Consider the following 18,125-nt stretch of genomic DNA (forward strand, 5'->3'; position numbering starts at 1 on the left):
TGTGTGTGTGTGTGTGTGTGGCCAGCTCAGCCCACCAGGGGGCGGGGCTGGCTGGCATGTGGTGCTGGGGGATTGAACCGTGGTCCCTGTGTTTTGCTAAACTTGTTCTAAGTAGGTGCTTTAGACCACTGAGCCATCTCACCAGCCCCTAAGCTTATTCTAAGTAGGTGCTTTAGACCACTGAGCCATCTCACCAGCCCCAAGGTTGTTTTCTTTTAGGGTTAGAAATACTTTTTTCCAGACTCTCCTCAACTTCACTGTTTGTGTTGAAACATCTGGTGTAATTCTGATGAACTTTTCTTTACAGGGGATTTATTTCTTTTCTCTTACAGCTTTTGATATTTTTTTCTTTTATTGAATTTCTGGAATCTTAACTATCCTGTGCCTTGGTGTAATTTTTTTTTTATCATAGCTAATTGGGGTTCTGTATGCCTCACTTTTCTGTATGTCCAATTCTAGGGCCGGCCATATATCTCAGCAGACTAAAGTGCCTGCTCGGGCAGAGCGCCGCAGCTGGGGTTCGATCCCTGGTGTGCTGTGCTGGCCCCACCTCTGGAGCGCGCTGAGGCTCTATAGTCCCTGTCCTAAAATAAAAAAATAATAAAAAAAGTCTTTTCTCCTGCTTGGGAATTTCCTGCCATTACCTCTGTGAGCAGGGTTTTTATGCTATCTCTTGCCTTTCGTTGGCTCCCATCAATGTTATGTTCTTAGAGCCTGCCCATGAGGTCAGTGGTTTTAGTGCCTGCTGAGACAAAGCAGTGAGGCTCAGGACGCTGTGGTTCCACCCCTAGATTCTCAAGCCAAACCAAACCTGCCCTGAAGGCATCCTGAGGCCACCAAAAATTTTTTTTTAAAAATCCTTGTGCCCTTTTAGGGCGGGGGAGATAACTCAGTGGAATAAGCGCCTCCCCGGCAAGTGCAAGGGCCTGAGTTCAATCCCTGGTTCTGCAAAAAAAAAAAAAAAAAGTTATGTTATTGTTCTTCAAATCATCTAGCAGGTGCTTGATTGATTTTTCATGGTCCCTTGTTTTTTTTGTCCTTTTGAGACAGGGTCTTGGTATACAGTTTAGGCTGGCCCTGAGCTCACTTTGTAGTCCAGGCTGGTCTTGTACAACTGTCCTGCTTCAGCCTCACAAGTGCTGGGATTACAGGTGTGTGCCACCATGCCTGGCTTTTTTAGTCTTTTTGGGACGGGGTCTCACAGTACAGTTCAGGCTGGCCTTGAGCTTACTTGTAGCCCAGGCTGACCTTAAACTTGCAGCTCTCCTGCTTTGGGTTGGGATAGAAAAATAAAAGAAGAGAATGAGGTTAGAAGGAAGCCTGGACAAAGGAGATAATGCAAAGTTTGGGAAACTGGTGAAGAAGACAGGAGGGAAAGAGAAGGAAAAAATAAAATACAATCAGAACAGAAAGCACCAAAAAAAACCCTAGAAACCATATTTACATTCATATAAAAACAAGATCAAGGGCAGGCCAGATAGCTTAGTGGATTAAAGAGCCTGCTTAGGGGCTGGGGAGATGGCTCAGTAGGATAAGCGCTTGGCAAACACAAGGATCTGAGTTCAATCCCCGGTTCCGCCAAAAACAACAACAACAACAACAACAAAACCTACTTAGGCAGACACAGGGACCAGGGACCAGGGACCAGGGGTTTGATCCCCACCCAGCCTGCCACGCAGGCCCTGCCCCCAGGGCACGCTGAGCCATGAATGAGTCTGGGCATGGTGGCATACGCCTGCAATCCCAGCACTTGGGAGGCTGCAAAACAGGAGGATCACAAGTCTGATCTGTGTAGTGAGACCCTGTAGACCCTGTACTAAATACATAAAAATAAATAAGATCAAGGAAGAAAAAAACCAAAAAATAGGAAAAGAAAGAAAAAAAATGTTTATTTTAACACATGTCTCTGCCATCACCAGTAGACAAAGTGGGCAAACAGCTCAGGTCCATGGTGATTAATCCCAGCAAGCCAGCTGTGGCTTTGCGGCTGGGCAGTGGCTGATCCCAGCGAGCTTGCACCTTTATTTCCACTGCAGTTCAGGCTGCTTTCTGGCCGTGAGGTTGGCCTAGACCCATTCAGCCTGCATTAGTCCGCAAGGCTCCTGTCGGCTTGAACTCAGCTGGGAGCTGCTCAGTGGAGCCACAGCCGCCCTGAGTTCCGAGCTCGTTCAGTTGCTCTCCAGGATGGCTTCTGGCCTGTTGCCCTCCCCTGGGAACATCTGAGCCTGCAGCCTGCTATATCCACTGCTCCATTCCACCGGTCCGCTTCCCGTGGAGGCCTCTGAGGTTGCAGTAGTCACTGTGGGTCTGCAGGTTTGAGCTGTTTCTTCCATGCAGCGAGCCTGGGCTCAGGGAGAGGTGCCGCCTGCCTCCTCCTTCACCTGTGTTACTGTCTCTCTCCTCGCTCTCTGTGGGCATCAGCTTTCACTCCAGATCCTTTTGGGTCATGGGGACACATCTCCCTCCTTGTTCTCCCCTCACATTGCTATATTCCAGTGTGGACACCAAGCCTAGGAAGGCTGTTTCTCTGCTTTTTCATTTTTTTCTTTTCATGTTTGCTAGAGGCTGAGTTCGTTGCCTTTGATCTCGCACTGTTACTTGAGCAGGTGCCCAGCTGGCGGCTGGCAGTGTGCCTGACAAGTGAGCCTGTCAGAGTCAGTGTGTCAGTTGTCATCCTCAGAGAATGCTTGGAACATGGACGAGTCCTGTGTGCATAGGCAAAAGATGTGCTGGGCCTGGTACCTGGTTTTCTATCACTGTGGCATGAGTGGATATTTTTTAGAGCAACACGGCCATGTGGCTGGCTGTGTGAGAGACCAGGAGTAGGCCGGCCGGCTCTTCCCGCGGGGTCAGTTGACCCCGTGGCCCAGATCCTCTCAGCTCTGCACTGTGGGCTTCTGCCTCAGGTTGCCGCTACCCCCCATTTGTGGCAGCCACCCGTCTCCAGAGATTGTTACATGTCCCCAGGAGAGCTGAGTCCTGCCCCGGAGAGAACCCCTGGCCTGCAGAGTGCTGCAGAGAGAGGCATGGTGGTCACCGGGCTTGGGGGCAGGCGCTGGAGCCTGGGTGATCGCTACCTAGCGGGAGCCCAGGGGCGGTCACAGAGGCTTCTGTCAGCTGGGGGCTTGCTATGGGCTTCGCCCTGCTCTGGCTTGCAGTGTGCGCCTCCTCCCTGCCCTGGGAGCACTGTCTGCAGCCTCAGTCTGGGCCAGTCCACAGGAGGGCAGCGATTGCACCGGAAGGACCCTGGGGCAAGAGCGGGGGATGCTGGCTTAAATCAGTCTGTCCTTCTGATGTCCTCACCCTTCTAACAATGTGGCTTTCCAGGTGAGCAGTGGGCCTGCTACCAGGCTCCGCAAATGTGACGTTTCCTCATGGTGACTTCGGCAGCTGTGCAGTGGGTAGCACTGTGGGCATCCTGTCTCGGCTTCCTGACCTGGGTCCAGGCACTGCAACTGGCATGACAGCAGAGCAGATCCCTAGCCGGCCCTGTCGCCACAGCCTGGCCATGATGGGTGCTGGCTGTCACCTGGCTCTCAGTCTAGAGGCCTGGCAGCTGCCGCCTCCCGCCCGGTATGCCTACTAGGTAGAGGTCACCCAGGCGCCAGTGCCTGCCCCCAGCCCCTGAGCCTGGCCCAGCCCTGGCCAACACAGGCGATCGTGGGTGACGCTGAGGTTGCCATCCGCCTCCCACGGTGACCTGCAGCCCTCCTTCTGCCAGGCTGGGTGTCTGCTCCCTAGGCAGCTGCAGCAAGGACGCCTTCTGGGCGCTCCCCAGCCTCTGCAGGAACTCAGCCAGGCTGGGTGCTTTCTTGGACAGTGTCTGCGACTACTGAACTAGTACTTGAGTTTCATCAGAGAGGACTGCAAATAGAACTGCAGTAATGGTCAGCAGTGTGTCCAGACTGTGCTCTAGATACCCTGACAAATCACTGAAGCCTCTGCATGTTAAAAGTATAGGCGGGGGCCAGGGAGATGGCTCAGTGGAATAAGTGCATCCTTGGCAAGCGCAAAGGCCTGAGTTCAATCCCTGGTCCCAAAAAAAAAAAAAAAAAAAAGTATAGGGGCTGGGGATATAGCTCAGTGGCACAGCACCTCCCTGGCAAGCATGAGATCCTGAGTTTGATTTCCAGTATCAAGAAAACCAAAACAAAAAGAACAGAATCCTGCTGCTGGACATGCTGGTGCATGCCTGTGATCCCAGTGTCTGGGAGGCTAAAGCAGGAGGATCACTTTGGATTGTAGGCCAGCCTGGGCTAGATTGCGACCCTGCTCAGACCAAAAAATAAATAAATAGAAGACAGAATTCTGAATCCCACCCTCTGAAGGAAAAATGTCTCCCCCAAGTATCTGGTGGTCACGTCTCTTGAAGTATGAGTCATCGCAGGGCACTGGAGGGCTCTAGGTGTCATAGGGGATGGCCTCCTGGGGGCTGGGGCTTGTGTTGCATGGGAGGCTTGCAGGTGAGCACAGAGTCACCCTCCGTCACTGTCACTTCAGGTTTCCTGAAGTGCTAGGATGTTAGGCGTGCGAAGTTCCTCTACAAAAAAGGGAGGAAGAGAAGGCCCGGCCCCAGGAGCCTTCTCCTGGAAGGCCTGCCCTGAGCTCCCGAAGTGGAGCGTTCGAGTGGGGCAGCTTTGTTCCTGGGGCCAGATGCTGGGGTCAGGCCAGGTGAGCGTTGCTCAAGTGTTCAGTTCCCAATGGATATCGTCTCATTCATGGTCTTAATGATTAATCTTACTGCTAAGTTTAATCAGGCATCTTAGTATCTGTGTTTCTCAATATGTGAAATAAACTATCAAAGATGGTTTCATATTCTTAAGTGGGGAAAATTTTAAGGTGTGTTGTAATTTCTAAGCATATTTTAGCTGCTTGTGGTGACATGCACTGATAATCCCAGCACTCAAGAAGGCTGAGGCAGGAAGACCTCAAGTCAAGCCCAGCATAGGCAAATTAGGGACTCAGGGAGATCCTGTCTTAGAATAAAAAATACAAGAAATGGCCAGGAATGTAGCTAAGTGCGAAGGCCCTGGCTTCAGTCCTCAGCACTGCAAATAGAACCTCAGCTTTTGTAAAATAATGTAGAGATAGCGATTAACCTCGATTTCTGGTGGGAAAAATGAAGCCTAATCAACTGGTTTACAGTTTATGAATTTTCGGGCTGGGGAGATAGCTCAGTGGCATGGGCACTTCCTGGCAAGTGAAAGGTCCTGAGTTGGATTCTTGCTACCAAAAAAGAAATAAAAGTAAAGTTTGTGAATTTTCAAAGTCTTTTTTTTTTTTTTTTTTTTTTTTGGTGGAGCCAGGGATTGGACTCAGGCCCTTGCGCTTGCCAGGGAAGCGCTTATTCCCTGAGCCATCTCCCTGGCCCTAAATTTTCAAATTCTGATGACAGATAATGGCTAAGATTTGATAAGCCTTGTTCTGAGGCTGACCTGCTTCTCCACTTTCGTCTTTCCCACCCGCCCCAGTGTCGAGCAGGTCAACAGCCTGCTCGAGATCCAAGCCCTGCGGCGCCTGAACCCGCACCCGAACATCCTCTCGCTGCACGAGGTGATCTTGTGAGTGTGCCAAGCGCTGCTGGGCGAGCGCTTTGTAGGCACCGCATGGTGGACACTTTACATATCGCTGCATAGCTCGGGAGCACCAGGCTTCACTTCGTTTTATTCGATTTAGGTGTTTTAAGACAGGGACTTGCCACGCAGTCCAGTCGCGCTTTGAGCGCGCCGCGCAGCCCGGCAGCCCGGCAGCGCGGCAGCCCGGCCGGCCTTGATGCCAGCGGTTCTCCCTCCTCTGCCTCCTGGCTGCTGGTGCTGCGCCTCACTTTTTCTTTTGTCACATTTGTATCAGAGCAGACAAAAAAAAAAAAGAAAGAAAGAAAGAAAGAAAGAAAGAAAGATGAAAGAAAGAAAGAAAGAAAGAAAGAAAGAAAGAAAGAAAGAAAAAAAAAAAAAAAAAGGTTTCCTGAAGTGCTGGGATGTTAGGAGTGCAAAGTTCCTCTGTTCAGCTAGAAAAAAGAGAGGACGAGAAGGCCTGGCCCCAGGAGCCTTCTCCTTGAAGGCCTGCCCCGAGCTCCCGAGCCTGGTGTAGGGCCTTCTGTGCAGGGTGCACAGTGTAGAGATGAGAACTGAGCACGTGACCAGGGAGCACGAATTCGACCCGTTTTCTTTGATGTTTTGCTTAGCTAACTCTCAGGCCTCTTTTTCTCTCTCTTCTAGTAGTTAATTTTTTTTTTTTTTAAATTTCTTACCTTTTTGCAGCTCCAGGGATTGAATTTAGGACGTTGTACTTGCCAGGCAGGCAGGAAGGGGCTCATGCTGCTGAGCTATCTCCCAGGCCCTAACTTTGTATTTTCAAACATACCTCTTTCAGGGCTGGCAAGATAGCTCAGCGGACTAAGCACCTGCTTTGGCAAGCTCAGGGATGAGGGTTCGATCCCTGTCCTGTGCGCTGCAGCGGCCCTGCCCCTGGGGTGCGCTGAGCTGGTGACCAAGTCTGGGCACGGTGGTGCACGCCTGTAATCCCCTGGAAGGCTGAAAACAGGAGGATCACTAGAAGTCTGAGCTGCTTCGTGAGACCCTGTACCAAATACATAAAATGAAGAACTACAAAAAAAAAGCATAGCTTCTTTCAAGAAGGGTTTTTAGCCAGGTGTGTTGGTTACATGTCTAGAACTCAGGAGGCTGAGGCTGAGGCTGAGGCTGGAAGGTTGCTCCAGGTTCAAGATCAGCCTGGAAGACATAGTGGGTTCCTGTCTCAAAAAAAGCAGCAAAACAAAAAGGCTGCTTAGGCAGATGCAGGGGCCAGAAGTTCAGTCCCCAAGCCTGCCATGCCGGCCTGGCCCCAGGGCGCACTGAGACAGTGGATTGAGACTGGGCATGGTGGCGCATGCCTGTAATCCCAGCACTTGGAAGGCTGTAAGTAGGAGGATCACTGTGAGTCCGATCTATGCAGTGAGACCCTGTAGACTCTGTCCTAAATACCCCCCCAAAAAAACCTTTTAGAATATTAACATAGGGTTTTCTGGCATTTTAAATTAATTTTAGCTGAAATATTGATTGAAAATACAAACCTGTACTGTTTCATAACTGTACCCTCTTCTCCTGATGTAGGACTGCTATACATTTACCCGAAATATTTACAAATGAATTAAATATTTGTTTATTTTTTATGACTAAAGGGAGGAAAAATGTTTTAAAAGTCTGCTTTTTTCTTCAGTGACAGGAAGTCCGGTTCTCTTGCACTAATATGTGAGCTTATGGACATGAATATTTATGAGCTCATCCGAGGTACATAGAGCACTTGGAAAGCTCCCCTCCGGTCTTCTTTGGAGCTTGTGGTTCACATGTGCTCCGCTGTCGTTCTCTAAGCCACGCAGCAACATAGTGCGGTAATGATGGGTAAGTGCATGGTGTAGAGCTCCGGGGAGGCTGAGGCAGATCAGGAGGATCTGCCAGAGTCCAAGGGCAGCCTTGAGGTCCTGTTGCAAAAAAACCCTAAACAAACAATAGTTGTTACACTGCATTGTTTAGGAAGTGATGAGGAGAAAGTGGGAACATGTTGAGTATGGACACAAATACAGAACTGTTCTCTGTCTCTCTCTGTCTCTCTCTGTCTCTCTCTGTCTCTCTCTGTCTCTCTCTGTCTCTGTCATTCTCTCTCTCTCTCTCTCTCTCTCTCTCTCTCTCTCTCTCTCTCTGTCTCTCTGTGTCTTTCTTTCTTCGATACAGGCTCTCGCTACACAGCTTGGACTCAGTGAGCCTCCTATCTTACCCTCCCCAGCACTGGGATTACAGGCGTGCACCACCACACCTGGTTTTGAGGCTGGCACAGCGCACCTGGGGACCTGAGGACCCCGGGCTGGCATGGTATGCCGTATTGGGGATCAAACCCAGGTCCTTGTGACTGCCAAGCTATCTCCCCAGCCCTACAAAACCATTTTCAAGCTAAAGTTGGTTGAAGTCACGGATAGAGAACACAGAGCAAGTTATCTTATTGCATGGCTTACGTTACGTGATTGCACATCACTAGCACTAGGAGTAGGTAAGGTTGGCAGAAGCTGCTGTCTGTAAATGGGTGGAACCCCTGTGGATCTCTGCTGGGGGAGGAGCTGCCTTGGGGCTGGGCCCTCCATGTGCCATGGAGTTAGAGCCTGTGCCGCACCCTCTGCCAACTCCCATGTGTGTCTGCGGGCTCAGCATGACTTCTTGCGGGACCCTTTGGGTCAGGGCCGTGTGGCCGGGAGGGAGTGGGCTGCAGACGCTGCCCAGGCACTGCAGGCCCAGCAGACGGGTGCCCCAGAGGCCAGAGAGCACAGGAAGGGAATCCGGCCGAGTGCGCTTGGGAGGCTGAGGCAGGAGGATCAGGAGTTTGAGGCCAGCCTAGACAGCACGCTTCACCTCTGCTGCAGTTTTTAAAAATGCCATTCAGGACAGTCATGACAGAGAAGGCTTGTCAGGAGTGACCTTCACGGGCCTGCTGGCTTGTTCAAGCAGTCTGGATGGAGGCTGCAGTCCCTGGAGCAGTGGGGAGCCCAGGCAGTTGCCGCAGCAGGCGTGTGTTACTGGTGCTCTGGTGGTCCTCGCCCTGCCCTACACTTTTCTCTTTAGCCTGTGTGTCCTTTGTGCACATGCGTGTCTTCTGTGTGCACACGCGTGTGTCCTCTGTGCACACACGGGCTAATGTGCAGCCCGGAAGTGGGCTGTAGGCTGAGCTCGCTGTCTAGCTGGTGACGCTGAGGGCTGGGGACCCTGGGATTATGTGACCTCCCACAGTGGCAGGAAAGGGGAGTCTGGAGTTAGGGCGGGGATAACCCCCCAGCTGGGAGCTGGAGGCCCCAGGGCGGCCCCTGCCTGGCTCGAGGCCACATGGTCCCGTGCCCCACTCCCCACCTGGTCCACGTCCAGCAGACCCCCAGAGCCCTGGGTGGCTCCAGTCCCGGCTGCAGTTGGGGCAGGTGGCCTGAAATGAGTCACAGTACTGGGCTGTGAACAAATGGAAAAATAAAGGCGTGATTGCCTGTCACTGCTACCTGGGACTCCCTCCCACAAAGAGCTCCGCGTCCTGCCTTGTCGCGCGTAGTGACGCAGAAACCTCGCAGGCACTGCTCTGCTCGGTGACGTCAGTGTCTTTGTTCTGTTTCGTGCTCACGCTGGACTTAAGCTCGAGGCCTCCCGCCCCGCCTCCGGGTGCTGGGGTGCATTACAGTCCCACTAATTCCGTGGCACTTTTATATTTCATCAGATCTGACCCACTGACGGTAGGATGCGCCTTTTGTGTGTGCTGGCAGGAAAGAGGACCTGTTAGCAGCTGAGCTGAGATGCGAAGCTTTATCGCTTAGCAGTGTGAATTTCACCCTCGTGGAGAGTTCTGTTCAATCTTTGGTTTCACGGTGCACTTTGTGTATACAAAAGAGGTGGAGTTTCGTCTCTCCTGCCGCTGCCTTGGGCGTGGACTTAGTGTGGCCAGGTCCACGCCATCCCTGATGCCCAACTGTGCCCTCCAGAGCAGCATTTGGTCTTGGGGCGGGGGCAGCGGCCCCTCTCTCAGGCAGTGAGCCTGGCAGGTACCTCCAGGCCTAGGCAGGTTCGCTGAGCGCTGTGTGCCAGATGGGCTGCAGGGACAAAGCTGTGGCAGCGACTTACGCCAGGCAAGCAGCCCCCAGCCCCCAGCTATATCTGCAGCCCTTTTCTTTTGCTTCTATTTTGAGACAGGGTCTCACAGCTTCCCAGGTTGACCTTGAATTTGTAAGCTTCCTGTCCCAGCCTTCAGAGGCATTAGAAGCAGAGGCCCGAGCTGCTGTACCCCACAAGAAGTTGTACACTGTTACTGGCATTATAGATGACATTTTTGGAGAGATTATAAATTATTTGTTGTTTGTTTTGGTTTTTGTTCTTTTCTTTTTTTTTTTAAATATTTATTTATTTTTATTTATTACATTTATTTATTGTGTGTGTGTGTGTGGCCAGCTCAGCCCACCAGGGGGCGGGCTGGCTGGCATGTGGTGCTGGAGGATCGAACCGAGGTCCCTGTGCTTTGCTTAGCTTGTTCTAAGTAGGTGCTTTAGACCACTGAGCCATCTCTCCAGCCCCTTGGTTTTTGATAGAGGGTCTCACTAGGGAGCCCAGGCGGGCTTAGAACTCAGGGTGATACTCCTGCCTCAGCCTCCCAAGTGCTAGGATTACAGGCGTGTGCCACCTTGGCATCTGCTGTTCCCAGGGTTCCTGAGTGGCCTTGAAGATGGGCAGGTGAGACGCTCTAACCGTCTGCCTTTCCCAGTTCTGGTTCAGATGACTGTGGAGCCAGTTTCGTGCTCTGAGCTTCGAGTGTGGGGGCATGTTTGGGGACCCTGGGACACAGCAGTGGGCTGCAGGTCCCCATGGCACCAGGGAGCAGGCAGGGAAAGCCTCCTTGATTGGCTAGGATGTTCAGCAGACGGGGTGCCCAGCTGTGGCCGCCAGACCTTTCCCTGCCCTCCTGCCCCAAGCGGGGTGGGGCAGGGCTGCTCAGTGGCTATGTGCGGAAAGGCTGGCCACGTCTTCGGTGTGATTCTGGGAGACTGCTAATAAATAATGTGAAACAGAGCCAAAAGTGATCGCAGGCCATGAAGAAGCTAAGTGTACTTTGGTGTCTTACAATTTAAATTTCGTTGTTGTTTTGTTATTGTTGAGGTGGGGTCGCACTGTGTAGCCCAGCCTGGCCTCAGATTTGCAGTAATCCTCGTGCCTTGGTCTCCCGGGTGCTGAGCGTACACATGTGCACCACCATGCCTGCCTAATTACTTTCTTTTGTCTGCATGTTGTAAACATAGTTATGCAGAGGAAAAAAAGAACATGTTTATTTGCCAAGATAAATTATAAGCCTAGACCTATGTGTTCAGGGAGGGCAAAGTGGGTTTCTGAATTGTTAAGTGACCGTGGTCATTGTGCACCTTTGCAATCTGCGCACTTAGTCCATGGTAGTGTGGCACGCCTGTAACCTCAGTCTGGAAGGCTGGGGCAGCAGCACAAGTGTGAGCCAGCACAGGCTACATAAAAGACAAAATAAAAAATAGATGAAGAAAATTAAAAAGGGCTGGGGTCGTGGCTTGGCATGAAGGTCCTGGGTTCAGTCCCCAGTATTATAGCAAATGAAGCAACACTAAAAACACACAGCACTGAAACTGAGTTGGGACATGTGCCGCGCAGAGGGCTGAAGGTTCGGAACACAGCAGGACGCTGAGGCAGAGGCGCTGGCTGGCTGCCAGGGCATGGCACTGCTGCTGGGCACTGAGCTTAATGTCATCTGCTTTGAAAAGAGGTAGCACAGATGGGGGTTTATGATCCCAACACCCAGGAGCCTGAAGCAGGAGGGTCACCGTGAATTGGAGGCCAACATGGGCTACATAGTGAGGGCCTATCTGAAAATCAGTGAATCAGTCAGTCAGTGAAGAGAAGGTGGCGTGAACTGCGGATCCCGAAGCAAGCAGAGGGGCTTGCGTTAAGCATAACCAGAGGCTAGCCACCACACACGCCTGCGGCAGCCGTTACTCAGGCGGCTGAGGCGGAGGGATGACTTCAGCGTAGGAGTCTGAGACTAGCCAGGGCGACCTAGCAAGACCTCATCTCAGAGTAACGTGAAGAGCTCACGTGACGGGAAGACGTGGCCTATAGGAGGCACGGGGGCCTGGCCAAGCCGTGTCCCTGTGTCATGCAGGGGTGCCTAGATGAAGCTGGGCCAGGGTACAGGCCTTGGTGGCATGTTCTTTTGGGCACTCCGTGTGCCTAGGACTGTTGCACATGGTTTTTCACAGGAACTTAGATTTTCCCATATTGTTAGGTAAGAAGGGACGTATTTTTTATTTCAAAACGGGGTAGGCAGCACCGGTGACAGTTTCCTCCACCCCTGGCTGCACAGGGAGAAGGCGCCCACTCTCGGAGAGGAAGGTCATGCGCTACATGCGCCAGCGGTGCAAGTCCCTGGACCACATGCACAGGTGCGGCAGCGCCGGAGCGCGGCGAGCGCGCCGCAGAGCGTGGCCTGGCGGCTTCTCTCCCTTCGTACCCCACAGAAACGGGATATTCCACAGAGATGTGAAGCCAGAAAACATACTCATAAAGGTAAGAGTTTATAGGAAACCTGATATTGGATGAATGTGGACATAAAGCCTTTCTCAGGATCAAGGTTCCAATTCCCGAGCACTGGGAAGCGTGGCTCTGGTAGGTTTTTTTCCCTCAGAGTTTAGAAGTTTCAGTGAGCGAATGTTCTCCGGATAGTCCTGCCTGCAGGGGTGTGCTGTTCCCTCTCACACTGTGGATGGAAATATAGCCCATCCAGCACTCGTGCCGCAGGTGCCGGGCTCAAGGCAGGGTGGGGTCGAACGTCACAGCTGAGGGTGTGTCACTCTGAAGCCACCTTTGCCACCCACATGTAGAGTGTGCCTTGCACTGCGTCCCTGCACCTCTCTGGGGCTACCTGCTGAGAGAGCCTTGGAGCGGGACGACACTTGGGCCTGAGCAGGGTCCCGCACCAGGATGTGGCCTTGTGGGAAGGTGTTTCCAGTTCCGCCAGAGTAGATGTGTCCCCATCCTTGATACCTACACAGCCTCATCGCACATCTCACTTCAGCACCTGGGCTGCCCGTGTGACAGGAGACAAGACAACCTGGTCCTCTGTTTTGCAGCAGGACATCCTGAAGCTCGGGGACTTCGGGTCGTGCCACAGTGTCTACTCCAGGCCACCATACACTGAGTACATCTCCACCCGCTGGTACCGGGCCCCCGAGTGCCTGCTCACTGACGGCTTCTACACCTCCAAGATGGACCTGTGGAGCGCGGGCTGTGTCTTCTACGAGATCGCCAGGTACGGATCAGGCCCTGCTCGGCGCCTTGGTGAGGCTGCCTCATGCCTGTGAACTCAGCACCCCAGACTCAGGCATTCCACTTCCTTCTAGTTCTTAATTCAGCAGAGTAACTGTTCCATAAATCTTCCTTGCTTGTTTTGTCCATGGAGCCAGCAGGCCCTGGTGGTGGGCAGGGTCCCTCTGTTGGGCTTGATAATGAGAGAGACAGACAAACAGGTCTTAAACAGAGAGGCCACATCTGGCCACCTCCGCGAGGCCTCTGGGATCCTGGGGGGGTGAGAGGCTCTGCTTAACTCACCAGGTTGAGGACAAAGGTACCTCGGGCAGCAGTCCCAGCCCCAGCCCCCACGTTCCCCCAGGCGTCCCTGAGAGTTGTGGCCTCCCCGGAACAGGCAAGGACCTGTGGCTTCCCTGTCCCGCTGCACAGGGGCAGCCCATGGCTCATAATGAACGATTTGTCACTTTGCAAATCTGAGTGGCGACTTCACTGTAGCCCTGGGTTCTGCTTTACATGCTGAAGCTTGGCGTGAGCCGGGAAGGGCACTTCGGACCCTGCACTGGAGCCATGCCACCTACCCAGTCGTCCTTTTTCTCCTGTCACTGCAGGCGGGGGGCAGGTGCAGGCCAGGCCACACCGGAGCACTCTAAGTGCCTCACGGTGACACACAATGCGCACTGCATCTCCCTAGGTCTAAAATCTCTTACAGGTCTGTTCTTGAGACTGACCTGACTGCCTGTACTTGGTCACACAGCTCTGTGGGGCTGGTGGCAGCTGGTGTGGCCACCTTGTGTGGCCACTGTTGAGTTTCCCTGCGGGGCTTGGGGGTGGCCACAGGGAAGGAGCCAGCTAGGAAAAGCTTGAAGTCCATGCTAGCACTTACCCCTGTCACCCCCAGCCTGCAGCCCCTCTTCCCTGGGGCAAATGAACTGGACCAGATCTCAAAAATCCATGACGTCATTGGCACGCCTGCTCCGAAGACCCTTAACAAGTTCAAGCAGTAAGCGCTGGGCCCAGAGAGCAGGCCTGGCGCAGGCGCGCTGTCCTGGGGCCTCAGCCACTCACTGGGCTCTGCTGCCTTGGGGGGCTCCGCGGCCTGAGCCAGCCTGTGTGGCTGCAGGCCTTGCTGTCCTTTTTATTTCATTTTGAGGCAGGGTCTCACCTAGTGGCTAAGTTGCCCAGCCTGGGCTTGTACTTAGGGTTCTCCTGCCTCAGCCTCCAGAGTGGTAGGGCTCTGGGTGTGCACTGCCATGTCTGCCAAAGCCTTGGTCTTCCCTCCCCGAGTACCCCAGAAAGTCCTCAGCATCTGTCTGGGGACCTGGGAGTTGGGTTTTGTCCCCAGCATTTCACACAGGCCTTGAAACGCTCGGGGAGCGGAGCTTCCAGGCACAGGCCACGTGGGAGGCCGGCGCGCATCCTGGGCTTGGGTGGCTTGTGATGTCTCGGTCGACCTAGGGTTTTGCTCTGCTCGGAGATGAGGACTTCTGTAGGTCAAGGGGACCCCCAGAAGTCCCAGGGTCCCGGAAGGATGCAGATCGCGGTCTGTAGACTTGGGATTTGGGGTTTTTTCGTTTCCTTCAGCCCTATTCTCAGATGAGAAAGTAATATTAATCTTTCATAGGAGAGGTAGCTTTCTTATATTTATAACATAAAGACTCCACATACACCCTCCTCATTTTTAAAATTTCATTTTGAGACAGTCTCACGAAGTTGGTAAGTTGCCCAGGGTGGGCGTGAACTCGCAGCCTTCCTGCCTCAGCCTCCCGGCGTGCACCTCCATGCCTGGCCATGTGCCCGGCCTCCCTGCAGAAGCCGCTGCGTCGCCCGCTCTAGCTTGCTCCTGGCACTCTGCGTACACAGGCAGGGCCTCTCCCAGGCATGGGTCTCTCAGAGGCGGGTGGCGACGGTGACCGGCTCCACATGACGCATGATCGTTTACTGTTGGGCTTTCAATGCAGGTCAGGAGCTATGAGTTTTGATTTTCCTTTTAAAAAGGGGTCAGGAATTCCTCTCCCTACAGCCAGTTTATCCCCGAAGTGTCTCTCTTTCCTGCACGCACTGGTGGCCTACGACCCAGATGAGCGCATCGCTGCGCACCAGGCCCTGCAGCACCCCTACTTCCAGGAGCACAGGTAGGGGCCCCGTGCTGCCCATGTGGGTGGGGCCTGCAGCAGGAGGGGCCATGGGCCAAGCCTGGGACACGGCTCTGTGTTCCGTGGCGAGCACCCTCCCCAGATGGGTGCGTAGGGCTGGGGACTGCAGGGTGCGGGTGGGTGGTACAGGGCTGCAGTGGGTGCCTGTGAGGGCCTCTGTGCATCCTGTGGGTGTGGTGTGAGCTCCTGGTGGCCCTGGTGCCCAGACAGTTCTACCACCTGTCCCCTGTGTGGATGACTGTCCGGTGGCAGTTGATCCCTGAGGTGCTGCAGGCCACGTGACCTCCCCACTGAGTCGTGGTCACTCATGGGAAGAAGTGCTGCAGCTGCTCACCCAGAGGCAGGTCCTCTTCAGTGGCACGGAGGCCATGGAAGGACAGCCACCATGTCGTCCTCTGCAGGGTGGCTGAGAAGCAGGCCTGGGCCAGCCGCAGGCATGTGGCCTTCCCAGAGCACCCGGAGCCACTGGGGTACAAGTGGCAGATCCCGGAGGGCAGCCAGCAGGTAGACCTGAGACCCGTGGACCTGTGGCCTGGGTCTGGAGACACTGGTGGGGAGGCTGTGGTGCAGCAGGAGGTCAGGTCTGCCTCTGAGGCCAGGCACTGTGCCACTTAGCGTCTCCACCCCGGCTTAGAGCATGGGGAACCAAGTGGGCATCCACAACCTGCATCCTGTGGGGCCAGCCCAGGAGGGGGCCCTGCCACAAGTCTGTGTGCCTGGCCCGGTGGTCACATGCAGGTCCTCTCTGTGTCCAAGTCCTCTGCGGACATATCCAGCATTGCCCTTGGATGGCTCCGGCAGGGGCTCCGTGAGAACCCCAGCTGGAGCTCTCTGCCTGTTTCCTTGCCCACCCCCAGCTGTGAGCACCAACTCGGGAGGGCATCACTTTGTCACCTGCTGTTCAGAAGGGAGACATTCACTTGGCGCTTGGCCTTGTGTGCTTTGCTGTGTTGGGTTGGCCCTGAGCCCCTATGGAAAAGTCCCTCCAGTGCTCTTTGTGGCTCCCAAGGGACCCATGGGCTGCAGACCCCCAGTGGTACCCTTGCCAATCTGCTTGTCCCCTCCTGCCCTGGTGGCCTTCTTCCCAGAGCCAGCCTCAGACTCTAGGCATAGGCCCTCCCTGGGGTGGCTCAGTCCTGTTGGAGCTCCCTGGTGGGCTGTGGCATCTCCTGTGGTGTGGCTGTGCCCAGTAGCCAGCCCTGGGGGTAGACTGCCATCAGAGTTCACAAACCTTTCGTGGACTGTGAAACTTGAGCTGTTCCGTAGCAGGCAGGATGGGCTTGGGGGACCTCAGCACAGAGTAGGGGAACCTGTAGAGAGAACACAAGGGAACCCAAGCCTGTTCTGCTGGAAGAAGGCGCCCCGGAAGCGAGAGGGAGCTGCCACCTCTGCAACTGTCAACCATGACCACGCTGCCTTCGCGCCCCAGCCCCGCTCTGAGAGCCCTAAAGTTCAGGGGCGCCTGTAAGAAGGTAGTCGGTGTGTCCCTTCTCCCAGCAAGGCAGGGCGGTGGCCGCCCAAACCTCTACCTGTGACTCCCTCCTGCAGGTGGACACACAGAACCCCAAGCCGGCCCTGCCGCAGTGTCGCCTACCTGCGATTGACCGGAAGGACTCAAGTACTGAGCAGTGTGACATTGCCTGGGTCTTGCCGGTGCCTGACCCTGCTCAGGATGCCAAGGCCTCTGGTGACAGTGCGGGTCACTGCAGCCACGGTCATGACCCCTCAGGCTCCTGCTGCCTGTGTCCCCTCCTGTCCAGGGCATTTGTAAAGGCCCCACCCCAGGGTCTCATTCATTTCTACAGCATGACTAGGGGCAGGGGTATTTGGTAATTGTTTATGAATCCAGTCAGATAAGGCGAGAGGCCTGTCACACATGAGTGACCCAGGCTGGCAGCTCACAGTGGCACCGCTGGGGACCCCGACTCCTATTAAAGAGCAAGCTGAGTTAGAGATTGCACCTGCGCATCTGTGGTGTGGCCCAGGCCCGGCACCCCCTCCTTACATCAGCTTTGTGAGTCATCCGGGCCTGGCCTGTTGGCTAGTGAAAACACATTCAGGATGGGACATGGCTTCCCTGGGCTTCCCTGTGAGAGGGCCTGGAAGGCGACAGGGCTGGAGACCCGCCGAGCTCCCACTTTCTTTCTTTCTTTTTTTGTGTTCTTGAGACAGGGTCTCACTATGCAGTTGAGGCTGGCCTAGAGCTCACTTCTTGGCCCAGGCTGGCCTTGAACTCTGGCTAGGTGATCGTCCTGCATCAGCCTCCCAAGTGCTGGGATTGTAGGTGTGCGCCACCACACACGGTCTCCTTTTCCTTTTTTGAAGTGACTTTTAAAAATTTTATTTTTGATCTTATTTATTTGGTACAGGGTTTCGCTGTACAGCTTGGACTCCTAGTGATCCTCCTATCTCAGCGGGGATTACAGGCATGCACCTGTCTCCCCAGTCCCCCCCTTTTTTCCCATGCTGCGGGTCACGCCTGGGCCTTGCTTATGCATGGGGGAGCCATGCCCCCAGCTTCTGCTAAGCCTCTCGTTGCCAGGAGGCCACCTAGATAGAATTGAGATTTTTAAAATCTGGTCTCACAAGTTTACAGGACTATTCTGATCGGTGTTGCATCTCCCGCTGCCTCTGCAGACACCTCTGCAACCCTGTCTTCCAGGGCTCTAGTGGCCCCAACCCAGGCCCCGTGTGGTATGGAAGGGTGGACGCTGGCATCCAGAGGCAGAGGGCAGCAATGGCCCTGGCCACCATGGGCCCAGCAGATTCAGGCCCAGAAGGAGGCTCAGATGCCAGTTTGCACCTGGGGGATGGGCCAGACCTGCTTTCTGGAAACTCACCTGAACCATGGTGGGCCCTGGCTGGGAGGATGGGATCCAAGTCCTGGGAGTGTGCCGGAGGAGAGGGCCCGAGGCTGTGCATCCTGCAAACGCTGCTGGTGTGGTGCGTGCGCATCGCGAGCCTCTGCCTGCGTGGGAACATGCGTGGTCTATAGGCACTGCCGCCCAGCTTGCCGCCTCCCTCCTGTCGCCATGGCTGCCCACGACCTGTGAGGGCTCAGGCTGCGTCAGCCTCAGCTTCTTCCACCAGTGTCAGCACCCAGCCCTTGCTGGAGGTGAACCCAGCTGGCTGC

The 18,125-nt window shown here is 54.4% G+C and overlaps 1 protein-coding gene across 3 annotated transcripts in view; it reads left to right on the forward strand.

The window, feature by feature from the left end:
• Mok (MOK protein kinase) overlaps positions 1–18,125 on the forward strand; it is a 37,389-nt gene that overhangs the window by 12,798 nt on the left and 6,466 nt on the right. Inside the window, exons 3-10 of one of the 3 annotated variants that reach the window (XM_023705630.1) lie at positions 5,472–5,561; positions 7,219–7,289; positions 11,896–11,974; positions 12,050–12,098; positions 12,662–12,840; positions 13,738–13,839; positions 14,798–14,971; positions 15,394–16,344. In XM_023705630.1, the coding sequence (XP_023561398.1) occupies positions 5,472–5,561; positions 7,219–7,289; positions 11,896–11,974; positions 12,050–12,098; positions 12,662–12,840; positions 13,738–13,839; positions 14,798–14,971; positions 15,394–15,607 (958 nt within the window). In that variant the 3' untranslated portion in view covers positions 15,608–16,344. Of the gene's footprint in view, positions 1–5,471; positions 5,562–7,218; positions 7,290–11,895; positions 12,099–12,661; positions 12,841–13,737; positions 13,840–14,797; positions 14,972–15,393; positions 16,345–18,125 lie in introns of those variants that run through there. The other 2 variants (XM_023705629.1, XM_023705631.1) reach the window with 2 other exon arrangements.

The sequence above is a fragment of the Octodon degus genome, unplaced genomic scaffold (assembly GCF_000260255.1).
Source record: "Octodon degus isolate 3935 unplaced genomic scaffold, OctDeg1.0 scaffold00226, whole genome shotgun sequence".
Lineage (NCBI taxonomy): Eukaryota > Metazoa > Chordata > Mammalia > Rodentia > Octodontidae > Octodon > Octodon degus.